General features: G+C 38.1%; 1 protein-coding gene and 1 long non-coding RNA gene across 7 annotated transcripts in view; one reads left to right on the forward strand and one right to left on the reverse strand.

The window, feature by feature from the left end:
• Positions 1 to 12,347, forward strand: part of Brd10 (bromodomain containing 10) — an 80,876-nt gene that overhangs the window by 33,039 nt on the left and 35,490 nt on the right. For all 6 annotated transcript variants that reach the window (XM_048438809.3, XM_048438810.3, XM_085693775.2 and 3 more), the window contains one exon: positions 6,807 to 8,224. In XM_048438809.3, the coding sequence (XP_048294766.3) occupies positions 6,807 to 8,224 (1,418 nt within the window). The remainder of the gene's footprint in view (positions 1 to 6,806; positions 8,225 to 12,347) is intronic.
• Positions 1 to 12,347, reverse strand: part of LOC125403458 (uncharacterized) — a 30,591-nt gene that overhangs the window by 11,386 nt on the left and 6,858 nt on the right. The window lies entirely within an intron of this gene.

The raw sequence follows: 12,347 nt of genomic DNA on the forward strand, positions 1-12,347 counted from the left end.
TTGCTCACGTTTTCCCTCCTTCTGCTTCTCATTTGGACCTAGGGAGTTAAGTCCAGTGTTCCAATGTGGGTCTCTGTCTCTATCTCCATCCATCGCCAGATGAGGGTTCTATGGTGATATGTAAAATATTCTTCAGTATGATTATGGACCAAGGCCAGTTCAGGCACCCTCTCCTCTTCTGTCCAGGGAACAACCTGGGGAACTCTCCTTGGACCTGGGAACCCCTCTAGAATCAAGTCTCTTGCAAACCCTATAATGGCTCCCTTAGTTGAGATATATACTTCCCTGCTCCCATATCCATCCTTCCTCCCTCCCCCATCCCAATCCCCCAAGCTTTTTCCAATCCTCCCCTATTCCCTTCTCTCTAACCCTCTCCCTTTCCTTCCCCCCCCCCTCGTGCACCCGAGGTTGCCTGGCAATCTTGTCTACTTCCAATATCCAGGAGGATAACTATATGATTTTCTTCAGGTTCACCTTCTTATTTAGCTTCTCTAGGATCACGAATAATAGGCTCAAAGACCTTTAATTATGGCTAGAATCCACTTATGAGTGAGTACATACTGTAGCACAAAGGCCGGCTTGTTGGGGTTTCTCTCCTGCGCGGTACCCCACAGCTGGCAAACCCCAAAGAAAAATCACACACAGGACTCCATAAGGTTATAAACTGATTGGCCCATTAGGTCAGGCTTCTTGTTAACTCTTATAACATATATTACCCCATTATCCTTATCTATGTTAGCCACATGGGCTCAGTACCTTTCTCAGTGTGACAGCTTACATGTTGCCTCTTTGGTGGTTTGTGCAGGAGTGGCAGAGGAACCTCCCTGCTTCCCAGAACTCTCCTGTTCTCATTGCATCACCTCTACTTCCTGTCTGGTTTTCCCGCCTATACTGCCTGCCTGGCCAATCAACGTTTTATTAAAATATGATTGACAGAATACAGACAATTCTCCCACATCAACATACTATATTCCTCTTTTTGTATATGGGTTACCTCACTCAGTAAAGCGTTTTCTATTTCCATCCATTTGCATGCAAAATTCAAGATGTCATTGTTTTTTACCGCTGAGTAAAACTCTAATGTATATATGTTCCACACCTTCTTTAACCATTCTTCTATTGAGGGGCACCTAGGTTGTTTCCAGGTTCTGGCTATTACAAATAGTGCTGCTATGAGCATAGTTGAACAAATGCTTTTGTGGTATGATAGGGCATCTCTTGGGTATATTCCCAAGAGTGGAATTACTGGGTCCTGAGGGAGGTTGACTCCCAGTTGAGGAAATTCTTCTTATCTTAGTTTATGAGTCTATAGAGACTCCATTTATTGGTAAAATAAATAGAATCTATAATTCAAATTACATAAAAAGGATCTTCAAACGATCTGATTCATCTTTAGTTTTTAAATTTTTGATATAAGATTTTTTGTTTGCTTTGTTTGCTTGTTTGTTTGTTTGTTTTTCAAGACAGGGTTTCTCTGTGTATTCCTCGCTACCCTGAAACTCACTCTGTAGATCAGACTGGCCTCAAACTCAGAGATCTCTGGCCTCTGCTCCCAAATGCTGGGTACAAAGGATCATGTACTGCCCAGCTAAGATTTTTTTTTCAGTTTGTAGAGTATATGATTTACAAGCCTATATAGTACTGTTAAGGCTTCTAATAAAAGAGAACAGTCTCATTAAACCTCATATTCAAGTCCCTAATTCAGAATCACCCACTTTATTGCTTAGCTATTTCTTATAATTATTTTCACATTTCCAAATAAATAATTATATCACTGTTTCTTGACTTTTTTTAGTATAGCACTATATATTGTTAGCCTGTGTGGAAAAGATTTAGTTCTATTGAAACTATTTCCACAGGTAGAAAGTTGCATGTTCTTCTTCTGTCTTGATTTTGACTTCTGCTTCATATTTTGTTTTGTTTTGGGTTGGTTTTTTTTTTTTTGAGATAGGGTCTCACTGTGCAACCCTGGCTGTCCTAGGACTCAGTAGGTAGATCAGACTCACCTTGAACTCAGGGAGATTTACCTGCCTTTGCCTCCTTTGTGCCATCAGTTTTAGATTGTTTTGATTGATTTTTAAAAATATATTTATTAATTTTTTGAGAATTTCATGCAATGTAATTTGATTATAATTAACCCCCATTTCTCTAACTCCTCAGTTTGACCTCTATTATCTTCTCCCTCGTGTATGTGTCCTCTTTCTCTTTTCAGAATAACCTACTGAGTCCAATTTGTGTTGCTCATATACTGCTGGGTGTGTCAATAACCAGTGGAGAAACCTACCAGTGTAGTGATAGTGTGTTAGTGTTTTAACAAATGAAGCTTGCCTGAAGATCAGAATGCAGAGCTAATCCACTAGGGGCCAGGCAGTGGTGGCACACGCCTTTAATCCCAGGACTCAGAGACAGAGGTAGGGGGATCTCTGTTAGTTCAAGGCCACCGTGGGCTACATGAAATTGATCCAGTCTGTAAGAGAAACAGAGGTGATCCCAGCACTAAGGAGATGGAGACAGGAGTGATATGGTTGGGTGGAGAGGGGAATATAAGGCTGGAGGCGACAGGAGCTTATTGCAGTCTAAGAATGCACTCAGGGATGCAGTCAGTCAGAAGACAGGATTGCCCTTTTGGTCTGAGGATTCAGTAGAGTTAAAGGTCTTTCTAATGGCTGACTGCTCTGCTTCTCTGATCTCTCATCTTCCACCCCGCCCCATACCTGACTTCAGGTTTTTATTAAGAACAATTAGAATTTGAGCTACATACCAGGGGCCACACTCTTAAAGAAAACTGACTCTTCCTCCCTAAGGAGCCATCACCTGTCCGTAGCTCATTAGTTATGCATGGGACTTGTGAATTCTTTCTCCTCCATTTTAGCATGTTAACTGGTTTAATCTGGTGTGGGTCTTAATGTCAGCATCTGTTCATGAGTGTGACATTCCTGTCATGTCCCGAAGACAGTGTTTTGGTTCCCTGACGCCTGGCTCTTACAACCCCTCTTTCCGACCCCTCTGGGGTGTGATATAGTTGACCTTATTATGACTGTGCATTCCATTGCCACATATTTGCTCCATTTTGACTAGTTATGAGTACCTGTGTTTACCATCATCTGCTGTATATCTCTAATGAGATCTGATAGCTGTACTAATCTGTGTGCAGAGAGAGATGGGTTTATATAGTCTATCCATTTAGCAGAATAATTGTAGGTTCATTCCTGGAGTCTGTGAGCTTCCTAATCGTGGGTCCTTGACCAAATTGGCAGTATCAGGTATGGTAGATAGGGTTTCTCTTACTGTGAAGAGACACCATGATCATGATAACTCCTATAAAGGAAAACATTTCCTTGGGACTGGGTTACAGTTTCAGAGGTTTACTCTATACCATCATGACAGGACATGGCAGCATGTAGGCAGCCATGGTTCTGGAGAAGGAACTGAGAGTTCTACATCTTGATCTGCAGGAAGCAGAAGCAACTGTGTGTCACACTGAGTATAGTTTGAACAAAAGAGACCTCAAAGCCCATCCCCACAGTGACACACTTCCTCCTGTAAGGCCACACCTCCTACTGGTGTCACTGCCTATAAGGGGCCATTTTCTTTCAAACTGCCACACCAGGCTTTCATTTTCTCCTGTGGAGCAGACTTTAATAAACCCAACCAGAAAGTGGTTAGTTATCCCCATAACATTTGTACCACTTATTGCACCTGTAAGTATAGCTTACCATGGTGGTTATTATTATAGCTCACAGGGTTCTCAGCTGGCTGAGACTGTCGACTTTTTTACCCAGCAGCCAAGCAGTCAACATCATACCTTCCAGTACTGTGAAAGCCAGCAGGGAAGAAGCTTGCCTTTTTTTTTTCCCAGATGCATTAATTATGTATAGTGTTATGCCTGCAGGCCTGAAGAGGGCACCAGATCTCATTACAGATGATTGTGAGTCACCATGTTGTTTTTGGGAATAGAACTCAGGTCCTCTGGAAGAAAAACAGGCAGTGCTTTTAACCCCTGTGCCTTCTCTCCAGCCTGGGAAGAAGCTTTCTGTTCTTTCGCCATGTCTTGTGACCTATATATGTGGTGTCTTCAGCAATAGGGTCTTTCCATTATATTCTAGTAGGCAACCGAGAGCAATGTCAGTCTCCAGGATACATCTGAGCAACTACTTGAGGGAAGGTAACACATACCTGGCACTGGCTTTTTATTTGGCAGTGTATGGCTTTGCAGAAAAGCAGAATTCCCTGTGTATGGGTAAATAACTAGATGCTTATAAAATGAGTTTCCATATGGCTTTTTAAAATAGCCTTAGTGTACTAGTTATATATAGTGTATACCACTTGACAATCTATTCCTGACTTTTTAATTAGCTTTCTCCATTGTCTTGGTCAAAGGTTTAACATATTCTATAACCTTCTCTTTTTTGGTGCGTTGTTTTTTCAGGACAATACTTCAGGACAGTATTTTTGTTGCGGGAAATGTGTGATAACTAGACATTGAATCGTGGGTGCTTTGATACTGGCTTTTGGCCCTTGTTTAAGGGTTTTCTGACAACATGAGACTGAAAAGTGTATGGATTCTGCTAGCCCTTTAGGTCCTGAACTGCTAAGGCACAGACGAATCTATCGGTCTAAGAATGTATTCTTTCCTTTCCTTTCCTTTTCTTTCCTTTCTTTTTTTTTTCATAATCAAGTTGAAACCTCTCAGATTGGTATCTTTATAAAAGGAAAAAGCCAGTTTCTACCAGCATACTACTCCTGCCACTACCATGTAGTAAAAATAAAATTCTTCAAAATTATAAACTTATTTTAGAGGGAATAGCTTTTTGTTTCGTTTTTTGAAGCATAGTATCATGAAATTAAAAAAGTTCAATATATTTGTGTTTGCTCCTTACCTGTATACAGCATGTGCTTGGAAGTCAGAGGGAAACTTTTGGGAACTGATTCTTTCTTTGCATCCTAGAGGTCAAATTTAGGTCATCAGCCTTGGCAATAAGTAGCTTTCCCTATGAGCCATCTTGCTAGCCCTCAACAGCTGAATGTTGTTAATAATATTTAACATTGTTTGGATGGCCAAATGCACATACATACTAAATCACTAACGGAGGTATCTGTATTAACCTTATTTAATGAACTAAGTCTATAAAATAGCTGGTTGCATTTTAATATAAATGAGATAACAGTGTGCGTTCTTAGCCAAAACCATAAAATAGGTTTATTCTGCTAAAAAAAAAAAAAAGACAAAAACAACAGCAAAAAAAAAACAAAAAAACAAAAAAACACCTGATATTTGTCAGTGTGGTTTTCTTTTCTTTCTTTCTTTTCTTTTTTTTTTTTTTTTTTTTTTTTTTTTTTTTTTTTTTGAGACAGGGTTTCTCTGTAGCTTTGGTACCTGTCCTGGAACTAGCTCTTGTATACCAGGCTGGCCTCGAACTCACAAAGATCTGCCTGCCTCTGCCTCCCGAGTGCTAGGATTAAAGGCATGCGCCACCAGCCTGGCTTCAGTGTGGTTTTCTTACTGTGTATTTGTCTTAGAAGATTACAGTTGCTGAAAAACAGAATTCTTCCTGTCTGTGTTTTGGTATTCTCTGACTGTATTCTACATGCTCCTTTTTCCTGGTCTCTTGTGATCATTATTTCATTTGGTTCTTGTAACCTTTGTCTTTCTGTATCTGGTTTATTACTTTTACATATGGTTTTCAGTTCTCATATTGATAATAACAAAAATTATTTTCTTTAATGGATGAGTAATATGCCATTGTATGTATGTTACTGCATTTTCCTTATCAATTGATCTGTGATGGGTATCTTGGCTCATTTTATATATTGGCTAGTAATAAAATTTTTTGTGTTTGTGGTGTGTGTACATGTATCTGAGGTATGTGTTCATGTATGTGCAGTTGCATATGCGTGTAGAGACCTGAACTCAGCATCAGATGTCTTCTTCTATCACTCTCCACCTTATTTTTTCAGACAGGGTCTCTCACTAAACCTAGCTTCTGGGATCCACCTGTCTTTATCACTTTATACCCACCACACACATGCACAAGTACTGGGCTCACACTTGCACACCACTGTGCCCAGCTTTTCATGGGTGCTGGGATCTGAACTCACAACCTCATGCGTATGCATTAGGCACTTTACCAGTGGAGCGATCTGTCTGTCCCCTACAATTTCTTTATAGTTCTGCTTTTTTTTCTATCTAATAAATCTCCATGTTAACACTGACAAACACATAATCTTTTGCTTAAGTTATTATTATTATTTACTATTGTAATCTGTTCTTTTTTTTGAGTCGGTGTTTCTCATATTCCAGATTGGTCTCATAGTCTTATTATAGCTAAGAATGGCCTTGAGCACTCGATTTTTATGAAGTACTTGGGATCAAACCCAGAGCTTCTTACATGCTAGACAGTCTACAAACTCTTTACATTCCCAGCCCCATTACTGTAATCTTATAGAAATGAAATGATGTGGTTAAAATATAAACATTCTTATAGTTTTTAAATGAAGTCAACGTATAGAAATAACTACAGTCAAAATTTACTGTGTTTTATTACCTAAAGTAGATATACACAAGTTAAAGTGTTTCACCCTGGAGATGGTGTTAGTGAAAAGTCTCCATCCATAAAACTGAGGATACAAAGGAATATGTATTTCCTTATGGGGATTGAATTACAACATACTTTTAATGGGGCACTTAGTAGTGATGTGAAAAATGAAAATAGTTATCTCAATTACAGAGATAAATATCACTTTAAATTTCAGTGTTTTAAGCTACTGTCTTTAAGTAATAGTAGTATAATTTAAATTTTGTTTAGGCTTCGGGAGCAAGAAAAAAAAGAAGCAGAAGAAGCTTGCCAAAAGGAAGTAGAAGAATGGGAAAGAAAACTCCTTGCTCAAGCAGCTCCAGCCTGTATGGAGAACATGTGGGAAATTCCAGCCATTGGGCATTTCCTTTGTTTAGCCCAACAGATTCTAAACTTGCCAGAAATTGTCTTTTATGAACTGGAACGCTGTCTTCTGATGCCTCAGTGTAATGCCTTTCTGTCCAAAATAATGACTTCTTTATTAAGTCCTCCCCACCGCAGACCGACCTTACATCGAAGACCTACTTTGCCTTACAGGACTTGGGAAGCAGTGCTGAGGCAGAAAGTACAGCAGTGGTACACTGCTGTAGGACAGACTGAAAATCCTGATAACTGTGCTGAAAAACTTGGCCTTTGTCCTCAGTTTTTTAAAGTTCTTGGAGAAGTAAATCCATTGGAAGAAAAACCTTTTCACGAGCTACCTTTCTACCAGAAAGTGTGGTTACTTAAAGGACTCTGTGACTTTGTGTATGAGACACAGAAGGAAGTTCAGGATGCAGTGCTTGGGCAGCCCATTCATGAGTGTAGGGAGGTCATCCTTGGCTACGACTATCTGGAGAACGCTTATGTGCACTTTCCACAGTTCTGTGGTGCAGATGTACGGATTTATAAACAAAGACCCTTTCAAGCCCCAGAATTTCCAGTTCCACCCATTAAAGTAAAAAGAGTACCTCGAATTAAACTGGAGAAATTGAAGTGTGACTACATTAGTACAAGGAATGGAGAACATAGATGTAATAGAGAAAGTCTGCCCTCAGCCTTCAAGAAAGAGCAGGAAATTGATTTTGAATCAGCCTGTTGTCCTGCTAAAATGAACTTTGATAATTATGACGTTTCTGTTGAAATGGAAGTAAAATCCAGCTGTGACATTAAAGTCCACAGACCCTGTGAAATTGAAAAAACTGATAGTTGTAAAGAAAATTTGGAGAAGCCTGGAAGTCCAGGAGAAGTTACTAGCTTTGGAGAGCCACTCAGTCCAGGTGAAATAAGGTTTATAGAAAATCAGGGAAAATATGGGGAAGCTTCCAGAATAAAGACAGAACCCAGTCCCTTAAAAGAAAATGCTCTGAAATCTTGCCAAATTCATATAAATGGAAGTCACATTGATCATCAGGACATAAACTGCCACAAAGTTGTAAGAGATATATTGTTAGAGCAATCGTTGCAGAGCCACAAAAAACTCAAATTAACTAAAATGAGGGCAAAAAAGAAGAAAAAGAAAAAAAAGAAATTGAAAGATGTTTTGAATGAAAATTTGCAAAGAAAGCGTGAAGGTCTTCATTCTCTTGCCTTCAAGTCTTACAAACCTGAGATCCAAAATAAGTTATTGATCATTAAAAAGAAAGGCAAACACAAGAAGCACAAGTCTGGTAAGCTGACCTAATGGGCAAGACCTACCTTTAAGTGTCTTTACATTTTTCTTTTTGATTTATGCATCATGAAAGCTCTGATTGATAGAATGAAATGCATGTGTGTACTTACTTGCTTGTATGTGGGAGTCAAGTTTTATTTCACATGATGTAAAAAAAAACAGGGCAGAAAAGATTTTTACGTACTAACAAAAAATAACTAGTATAATACTAGTTAATAATTGAATGAATCTCAATTACCTATTTGGATATTGTATACTTATATTTTCCCTTGTAATGATGTGTCTCATCACTTATCTTAAGTGATTTTTTTTTCTTCCAAGCTAAGTACAGCACAAGTATAGCAACTTATTTCTTTATCTAGAGTAGTAGGATTATTTACTGGGTCTGAACTTATTCTCCATATTACATATTTTTAGCATTTGTTTTCAGTATATATTTTCATATCTAGAAAAACTGAGCCTAGCAATTATGTCAACTAATAAAGCACCAGGTATAAAGCATATACTTATAAAAGGGTTTGTAAGCCAACAGTGGTGGCTCACATCTTTAATCCTAGAACTAGGGAGGTAGAGGCAGGCAGGTCCCTGTGATTTCTAGGTAAGCCTGGTCTTCAAAGCAAATTCTAAGATACTCAGAGCTATTAGGCAGAGAAACTCAAAAAGAATTTTTAAGTGTGTTTTTTGCCCAATTTAAATACCCTATATACTTGTCAGCAGTCATTTCAACAACAAAAATTCTGTGCTGGTTCATTGCCCCCGTTTTTTGTTTGTTTGTTTGTTTGTTTGTTTTTCTTCTCTTTTTTCTTTTATTTTGGATTCTGTTGCTTTTGCTTTTCCTGTTTCTTGATCAGTTTATGCCTCATTTACCACAGGATAGGTGAGACCAAAAACATATGGTCAGTTTTATTAGCATTATAAAAAATTGCTTGATGGAACTAAAAGATAAGAATTGCTTACTAAAATGAGTTGTGGTTCCAGTTATCATTGTGGGTTCCATTTTCATGTCTTCCAACAGAAGCATAGTTAATGAAATTGGCAGAAATTTGCTACTGAGTCATCAAATGAGGGAGTGAGTTTTTAGTTGCTTAAATCATTAAATAGGGCCAGAGAGATGATTGAGCAGGTAAAAGCTCTTTCCACCAAGCCTGATGACGTGAGTTCTAGCAAGTACACACATGTACACATGGTGTGGGGGGGGAGGGGTTAGATAACACGTAATGAATATGTTTTTAAAGTAGAAGTGTAATGTTTCCTACCAAAACCAGGCCTAGCTTGTTTGACTAAAACTTCCAAAGTGATCCATATTGACCTAACTTTTTAAAGTAACTTTCAGAAATAAGCCCAGGGAATGAAAATTGACAAAGACTGTGTGATGGTCTTCATTCTCTTGCTTTCAGGTATCACGAACCTTAGATGTAATGATATTGCATCCGTTGCTATAAGGTAAAACCTTGGTTTCAGGCCACTTGTTCTGTAAATTTTTATTAGGTGTTGAGCGAGTAGGGTCTTTTAAAAGTTGAGTTTCCATCATGTTTGAGTCCAGTACTTCGTTTTTATATTTTTTAGAAATTGAGTTCTGTAGTCATAGTTTGATAAGGTTTCCTCTTACTATGTCTTAGTATAAGTTCATGGAGCATTCTGGGAAACTACCACATTTTTTTGAAATTTGGAACTCTTCAGATTTTAAAGGAATATTATGATATATCTAGTACTTACTAAATAGCATTGCTAGTAGAGCTTGTGGGTGGCTAGAGCAGAGGAAATAAAGTTGTTTTTGGAATCTTATAACAGTTCAGTGCTGAATTTGTTAAGCATATAAGTTATTTTAAAATTTTTAGTTTTCAGAGCCTTTTCAACTTAAAATTTTAGATAAATGATTTGGGGCTCATGTATTAAGAATTCTGGAAGACTTCAAAGGAACGAAAACTTCGTTTTGATTAATATAGTATTCTCTTTAAGTTTACTATAAAATAACTTTTCAAGCAGCAGTTAGCTCATGTGCTTTATAAAGCATACTCTGGGATAAGTGATGTCATCCATGATTGATTTATGAACTTACACAAGAGTGGACTAAATTCTTCGTGTAGTTATCTAGTCCACAATGTGTACAGGCTTTAAATTTTTAGGTATTTCTGAATTTTAGTTAATTGTGATGGGAGATGATATTTTTAAATAGAAGGTACAAAGGCAAATCAATTTGAATTATTTGATAATTTTAGTCCACTGTGATCTAGTTTTGTAACTTTTAAGCATTTTGTTTGCCTTTTAGACTTGGGTTTTATTTCTGTTTTATAGATTGTGGTTTCAGTTTTTTAGTCATTTATGCCTTTTGCCCTTGTCATTTAAGGTGCACTAGTGAAATTAACCAAAAATAGACTAAAAATAATTCTTTTTTATTTGCATTTTCTTTTTTACTTTGTTGTTTTTTTAAATTTTATTTTACATTCCAATCACAGTTCTCCTTCTCACCCCTCCTCCTTTTCCCCCCACACATTCCCCCTTCCAGCCCATCTCCCATCTACTCCTCCCAATGGGTAAGGGCTCACATAGGAAGTCAACAAAGTCTGGCACATTAAGTTGGAGCAGGACCAGTCCCCTCCCCACTGCATTAAGGCTGAGCATGGCATCCAACCATAGGGAATGGGCTCCATTGAGCCAGCTCATGCACCAGGGATAGATCCTGGTCCTACTGCCAGGGGCCCTTCAGATAGTCCAAGCTTCATCACTGTCTCCCACATATTGAGGGCCTAGTTCGGTCCCATGGAGGCTCCGTAGCTGTCAGTCTAGAGTTCATGATTTTCTATGAGCTTAATTTAGCTATCTCTAGATTTCTCCAACATGATCCTCACCTCCCTTGCTCATATATTTCTTCCTCCCTCTCTTTGACTGGACACCTGGAGCTCTTGATCTCTGCATCTTGTTCCATCAGTTATTGGATGAAGGCTTTGTTATGATAGTTGGGGTATTCACCAATCTGATTACAGGGAAGGTCAGTTTGGGTATTTGATTATTTTCTGAGAATTTAATACATGATTATGTATAAAATATGTACTTCATTTCCACTCTACACTTTCTCAGCTACAGCTCTTCCCTAATCCCTAAGAAACTATAATCATCAAGATGGCCCAGTTGAGTAAAGAAAGGCTCTTGCTGCCAGGCTTGATGGTCTGAGGTCATTCCTGGGACCCCTAGGGTAGAAAGAAAGAAGCAACTCCTACAAGTTGTCCTTTGACCTTCTCTCTCTCTCTTCCTCTCTTTCTCTCTCTCTCTGAAAAACAAACAAACAAAAAAAAAGTGTGTGTGTGTGTGTGTGTGTGTGTAAATTTTTTTTTTTTTTTGCTTTAGAAACAGTCTCACTGTGTAGCTCTGGCTAGCCTGGAACTCTATATAAGACTAGGCAAGCCTTGAGCTCAAAGGGATCCACCTACCTCTTCCTTCCAAGTACTACAATTAAAGGCATGCCTGACTAATTAAAAAAGAAAGGGAAAGTTAATTTCAAGACTAATAAAAATGAGTCTGTGGAGGTGGCTCAGCTATTGAGAGCATTTGCTGCTCTTACAGAGGACCTGAGTTCAGTCCCTAGCTCTCACAAGAAGGCTCACAGCCATCTGTAACTCTTCTTCCAGGGGATCTGACACTCTTCTGGCCTCTGTTGGCTACAGGCATACATGTGGTGTACATACATATATGCAGACAAACACTTATAAGAATATATAAATCTTAAAAAAAATTGATTAATAGCCTTCTCAATTTAATAAGACCACACAACAAAAAGAGGAAGCAAACGGAAAACTCAGTGTATGCCATGGGAAGATATCATAAAGAATGAAGAACTTTGAAGAATAATTAGGCTTGAATATGTAAACAGTGATTAATATCATGAGTAAAGCATATTTATAATTAAGTGATTTTTAAAAAGCACAATAAAAATCTTTGAAGTAAAAGTTGAGGTATTCAAATCTACTCAAGAGTATGCCATTTGGGAGAGAACTTTTTCTAGGCATATGATGCCAGCTTAAATAATTGGATCGTGATCCCAAGAGCAAATGAATGAATGTATATGAGATGTGTCCAATATACGAAAAGCAGTTAGTTTATAGAAAATAACAGAAATAACATAA

Source organism: Myodes glareolus, chromosome 7 (genome assembly GCF_982192425.1).
Source record: "Myodes glareolus chromosome 7, mMyoGla1.1, whole genome shotgun sequence".
Lineage (NCBI taxonomy): Eukaryota > Metazoa > Chordata > Mammalia > Rodentia > Cricetidae > Myodes > Myodes glareolus.